This window comes from Condylura cristata, unplaced genomic scaffold, assembly GCF_000260355.1.
Source record: "Condylura cristata isolate star-nosed mole 26May11 unplaced genomic scaffold, ConCri1.0 scaffold00008, whole genome shotgun sequence".
In the NCBI taxonomy this organism is placed as follows: domain Eukaryota; kingdom Metazoa; phylum Chordata; class Mammalia; order Eulipotyphla; family Talpidae; genus Condylura; species Condylura cristata.
Genome location: NW_004567109.1, coordinates 58,405,056 through 58,411,623, shown reverse-complemented (window position 1 = coordinate 58,411,623; position 6,568 = coordinate 58,405,056). Strand labels below are relative to the sequence as shown.

Below are 6,568 nucleotides of genomic sequence, written 5' to 3'. Positions count from 1 at the left end.
AAGTATGAAAGTGTACAGCGAACAATTTCTACTCCATCCTTGTACTTTTTCTAATTTCAGTTCCCCTTAATGCCCTCCCTCCATTTCTAGCCTTCCAGAATTTAATGCAGATTCCATAACATCATCATCAACAACGAAATATTCTTGTCCCTATCCCCCCTTTACACTGAATTTTCTTTCACCTAGCAACACGTCTTGCACACCTTTCCTTATGGGTTGAAGGACACTCATTGTCCTTACTCTATTTCATAGCTACTTGGTTTCCTTCTCATTGTTTGTTTCTCTTTGTTGCTATTATAAATGAAACTGGGCAATATAACCTCATAAGTATGTCACTTCACACATGTGCAAATATATGTAATACATATTATATTTAACTTATATAAATAAAACCATTATATATATATAGTAAATCCCTGAAGCAGATGGCTGGGTCAAGGGGTAAATATATTTGTGAATTTAATAGCTATTGCCAAATAGCTTCACAGGGGTTTGGGCAATTTCTGCTTCAGTGGGTTAAATTGCTGTATATCTAAAGATACATGACATATGGTAGAGCTGCTCAGGAACCAGCAGCCTCCTGCCCACAGGCACCTGCAATGCTAGCCACACCCTCTGTACTCCGGACAACCCTGGGAGGCAAAGTTGTTTCCCGGATTGTTATTAATGAGACGATTTTGTCTCACAGAGGTTAATGACATTTGTGCAATGCCAGGTAGGTGGGTGTGCAGGGTCCTGACCCTGTGGCTGGCTCAGAAGCCTATGCTGGCTCCTGAGACTCAGAGCCCTGGTATGTGGGGCCCTCTAAGAGAGCCTGGTGCCAGCTTTTAAGGTTCATGAGTGAGCAGCAGGGCTGACTGGTTCATAGTTGCCCAACTATTTTATTTTCTCATCTGCCTTGAACTTTAAGCATCTCAGTTCATCCAGCCTTAGAGGAGCCCCCGGTGTCTCTTCCTACCCATCCTTCCACCTGGCCTCCTCCCCAGGTTCCAGCCCTGGCCCCTCACAAGTGGCTTTTGAGGGAGGAGCAGGGTTCCTCCAAGGGCCCCTCTCTGAGAAGGGCATCTAGCCACTCCTCCAGGTCCCGTACCAGCTGCTCCAGCTCTCGCACCTCTTTCTCTAGCTTCTCCAAGAACACGTGCAAGTTCTCCTTCAGCCAGGTCCTGATGACCTTCACTGGGTATTCGGAGGACTCACTGGTGTGGTAGTCAAACCCCTGAAAGGCAGATACCAAAGACGTAGCTTTAGTTTTTCCCTTGAGCCTCTGCTGTTTCTTTCTTTTTTATTTTAATATAATAGTTTGTTTTTGCATCATTTTGTGCCTTTTTCCACCTCAGTTGTAATCCCCATGGGTTTTCCATCACCAATTCACCCGTGTGCCATCACCACACTCCAGTCCCATTCCCCACTCCACCCCCATAAAAAGCCTCTGTTATATACTTGTTCATTATTATTATTATTTCCCCCCACATTGGTCCTTTATGTTCCTGCTAGGAGTGAAACCATATTTTTCTTTTTGGCTTATTTCACTAAGCATGATCCCTTCTAGCTCCATCCATGTTGCTGCAAAAGACATGAGTTAAAATCTTTTTTGATTGCTGAGTAATATTCCATTGTGTATATGTACCACATCTTTTTAATTCAGTCATCTACTTTTGGGCATTTGGGCTGATTCCAAGTGTTTCCTATTGTAAATAAAGCAGCAATAAACATGGGGGTGCAGGTATCTTTTTGAATCAGTGTTTTTGTATCTTTTGGGTAGATACCTAGGAGGGGGATTGCTGGGTCATATGGAAGCTCCAATTTTAGCAGTTTGCGGAATCTCCAAACAATTTTCCATAGTGGTTGTATTAGTGTGCATATCCACCGAGACTGTTATTTCTTCTGTGTGAGGTTCTCATCCCCATCTTCTCTACCAGGCCAGCTCCTACGTAGCTTGCCACACCCCACCTGTCAGTGATACCCCTGGGAGCTTGTCTGAGCCAAGTTTAACATCCCCTCAGTATCTCTCTGAATCATTACCTGGGAAGCCACAGGATTCTGGGGATAGTTACATTCTCGGATCCTTTCCGACACCTCCCAACTTCTTCCTGAAACAGGCGCCAACACCATCTTTTAGAAAACAGTGGGGAAGGAGAGCATAGTGGAGGCTGATAGAGGACTGTGGGTGCTTTGGTGGTGGTGACCACACCCGGGGGCAAATCCTATATTGTGGAAAAATAAACAAGCATATAAAACAAAGAAAAATAAATCACATAAATAAATTTGGGAAAAAGAACAGTAGTGGAAATAAGTATGCTGAGTCATCCCAGTGGGATGAAGTGGGCAGTAGAAGACCAGTGCTGGAGGCCCCTGGGGTTGGCCCCCAGGCCCAGCATACTTCTCCTGACTCAGTGGGGCTTTAGTTCCTCCTTTCTCAGGTTAGGGATGCTCACCTGATATCCCTGTGCCCAAGTACAGCACCAGGACCAGCAATGCCAACAATGTCTGGGGGTAAGAAGAGAAGAGGGTGAGTGCCTGGAGACCCATTGGCATCCTGTTCCCTAGGTTGGCTGGGCATCCCAGTGCAGTAAGAAGGCTTTAAGGCTAAGTTTTTTCTACTTACATGCCATAGATTTACCACAAAACCCCACAAGGCTGCAGAAACAGATAACATGGCAACTTATTAACATTTCTTCTGCTCCCTCCCTTCCCCCAAGAAGGAAGGTGCATCTCTGTTTTCATTCTCTGTCTGGCTTAGTTTTTGTTTTACCTGATGGTTAAAAGGAATCAACTCATTTTTTTTCATTGTTATTTATATATTTTTACATTGTTGTTCATTTTTGTACAATGTTTGATTTCTCTTCTCAGGTGTTCAAGACACCTGTGAACATCACCATTGACTCTTGTGCTCTTTCCTCTCATTTTGATTCCTCTTCTTTCTTCTACCCGGCTGAATGTCTCCGATTTGTAATTCAGCTGCTAGTTTTGCCTTTTTTTACTGACCCTTTGAATGGTTTCCCTATATTCCTCTTGTAAGTGAAACTAACCAATATATTTTTCTTTCTCCTCCGACTTATTTCACTGAGCATAATCCCTCCCAGCTCCACCCACATTGCTGCAAATGGCATGAGTTTATCTTTTTTGATTGCTGAGTAGTATTCCATTGTGTGTGTATATACCACATCTTCTTGATCTAGTCATCTATTTTGAGGCATTTAGATTAATTCCATATTTTAGCTATTATAAATAGTGCTATAATGAACACAGGAGTGCAGGTTTAAAAGGAGTCAACTTTACTGTGGCATAATTTACATCTACATCTTAAATGTATCGAGTGATGAGTTTTTCCTATATTTGTGGACTACCAACAATGCAAGAAAGTTTGCATTATTCTAGAAAGATCCCTCACGCCCCTTTGCAGTCAATATCCTCCTTACCCCCACTTGCCAGAGGGAGCCACTGTTGTGCTTTCTGTTACTCTGCAGGAGTGTTTCCTCTTTGATGATGCCATGCAGACGGAACTGCATGGTATATACACTTTTGTGTTTGGCTACTTTGACTTAACATAATACTTCTGAGATGTGTTCTTGTGTGTTCTGTGTTACTGGTGAGTTATACTGGATTGTATGAATATGACATGACCAATCTCTCTACCTGCTGGTGAAATTTTGTGTTCCTTTTAAATATCTTTAGAGAAGTGAGGGGAGCATATCTGATGGGAGGACCTGGCACCTATTCCCCCCATGGCCTCATAATGTGCCCTGACCAGCTTGAGTACAGAGGACGCAGACACATGTGTTTCAACAGACAATGCTAGTTGGAACAATGCCAGTGTCAGGGGCGAGCAAAAGCAGACAGACTGAGGACTGTCTCCAAAATGACTAGGTGTGCTTGGGGCCAGATTTAATTTGACTTGAAATAATATGTTTCTTACATACCTGAGTTTGGGAAGCAAGACTTAAAACTACTACAACAAAAGAAGTAGGAGATTTGCCTGATTAACCTCTCATCCAGATAGTTTTCTTTAATCTACTAGCAACTATATTCTTATTTTTTTTTTAAATTAACTTCAGCAAAAAAACAAACTGTATAGCAACAATTTGTCTGAATCCCACAGACACAAGGTGAGTGGAAGAAGACAGGTACAAGGTACAAGGGACTATAGTATATGGGTGAACTGGTGGTGGGAATTTCACAGGGAAATCATACATTATACAAAAATGCACGATGATGTAATAAATATATTTAAAACAAAACAAACAACCCCGCCCCCCCCCAAAGGTCCTTACTGCTTGAAGGCATTTCCATGAAATTCAAGACTTATACAACTCATCTATAATGACAGAAATCAGAATCCTGGTTATGGGTGGGGAGCTAGCTGGCAGGGTCCCCAGGGAGGTTTCTGGGGTTACTAGAAATATTCCCGAGCTTGATCTGGTGGTGCCTTCCTGTGTGTGTGCACAAAAGGCAGAAATCAATGCACTGGATACTACAGATTAGGGCATTTTTTTCTTTTCTTAATATTCCCTGGTTATCTTTTTGTGTGAGACACACAGAATTGTCTCATTATAATGTCTGATGAATATTCTGGAGTTTGCATGTTCTTTTATGTCTCTTATTTTCTCATCACCATCCCATGTCCTCTAGACCCTCTCTCCTTCTGTTAGCAGGCAGAATGAAGGGCACCCTGGGATCCCACAACCTGCTTGATCTAAGTGGGTTCTACCATCTGACACATAAAGACAAAACATACTCTTAGTACGTAACACTGTTTCTGGTAAAGAATACAAATAGTGTGCAACACAGAGAAGAGAAAGAAAATAGTTAAAAGTTTCCCCATGAAATACCCAAAGTTCCCCAAACCCTGGTGGGTAAATGCCCAAACAGCGTTGGCCTGAAGGGGGGCAAGGGAGGCTGGAAAGTCTACCGCAGGCTACGGCACCTTCTGGGGGGGGCCCCATGGGCAAGAGGCTGAAGGCACCAGGCAAGTCTGGAAGCACAAAATCAAAACATAAGCCAAGGTAAAGCCTGCCATTGTCAGCCTCCCCAATGGTCTCTCACCTACGTCTCTTCTAAGTGTCTCCTTCCATAACCCCCAAGTGCTTGGTCCAAAGCTGAGAAGCAAACGCAGCTTCCTCACATTCCCACTGTTCCACACGCCTCCTCCTCGTCTGCCTCTCTTCCCCGCTCCCTGTCTTCCCCAGCCTTCTCCCAGCCTCTTCTTGCTTCTCCTCCCTGCTAAGCTCCACCCTTTCTTGGGTGGGGCAGGGAACCTGGAACCTCCCCTTTCATTGAATATTATACTTTTTCTCAACCTTAGAAACCTCATTTCCTTTCATAAAAACTAACAATTGCTAGTTTTTAGAAGTATTTTATGTTGTTGAATTTTTAGCTATGTACATTTCCACTATTTGTCTTTGCGTGTGGAATTAGAGAATTATTCAACTTCATTCTTTTACATGTGACTTGCTTTTCTATGCTTAATTCGCTTGGATTCTTTTCCATTTGCAGTAAATGGCTGAATAGTAATCCATAGTTTGGATAGATACTTCATTTTCTTCATTCAACGTCTATCGCTGGGCATTTAAGTTGCCCAATGATTATAAATAGTGTTGCAATAAACATTGTGGCGCATAGTTTTTTGAGTTGATGATTTCGCGTTGTTTGGATAGATGCCCAGGAGTGGGATTACTGAATCATACGGTATTTCTAATTTTGGTTTTTAAAGATAAATCCAGAGATTGCCTTCCAAAATGCTTCACCAGTTTATACTCCCATCAGTAGTATCATATTTTCTTTCTCCATATCCTCTCTAGCATTTTTTAAAAAAATATATGCCATTCTCATTGGTGTGATGATATTTCATTATGGTTTTAACTTGAGTTTCCCATATTAAAAGCAAAACTGGTCTTTTATATCTACTGGATATCCTCTTTGGTGAATCGTTTGTTCAGGTCAACTGCCTATTTATTAATTGGATTGTTTATTTTTCTTATTGTTGAATTACATAAGCTTTAACTTGTCTTGGATATGTTATAAAATCTATAAATATTTCCCCTCATTCAGTAATATTTTAATGTGCTTATATTTTCTTTCATTGTATAAATGCTGTTTTAGATGAGGTAATATCAATTGCTTATTTTTCTTTTATTTCCTCTGTTGTAGGGGGTCAAGTCTCCAAAAACATCTTTATAATTGATGCCAGTGTTTTCTTCTATATGTTTTGTATCCAAGCCTTTAACCCATTTTGCATTTATTTTCGTGTGGGGAGGTCAGAGAATGATTCAACCTCATTCTTTCACATGTGACTGTCCAATTTTCCCACCATTATCATTAAAGAGACTTACCCTTCCATGTTGTATGGTCTAAATTGCTTTATCATAAATTAAATTGATATGTATGAGAATATATCTCTGGGCTTTCAATGCTGTTCATTGATCCCTGCATTTTTTTTTTTTAAAGATTTATTTATTCGTGCATACAGAACTGGGGTACAGGCCAGAAATGTGGAGGGTGAGAGGATTCACCAGGGATAGAGTGGGGAGCAGAACAGGCAGATCGACGAAGTACACTGCTGAGGGGAGCA

General features: G+C 41.6%; 1 protein-coding gene across 1 annotated transcript in view; it reads right to left on the bottom strand.

The window, feature by feature from the left end:
- Positions 1–1,003: 1,003 nt before the first annotated feature.
- Positions 1,004–6,568, bottom strand: part of SMIM23 (small integral membrane protein 23) — a 7,596-nt gene continuing 2,031 nt past the window's right edge. Inside the window, exons 2-4 of the mRNA XM_004679546.1 lie at positions 2,436–2,487; positions 2,023–2,090; positions 1,004–1,216 (exon numbers count right to left, since the gene is read on the bottom strand). Of these exons, the coding sequence (XP_004679603.1) occupies positions 1,004–1,216; positions 2,023–2,090; positions 2,436–2,487 (333 nt within the window). The remainder of the gene's footprint in view (positions 1,217–2,022; positions 2,091–2,435; positions 2,488–6,568) is intronic.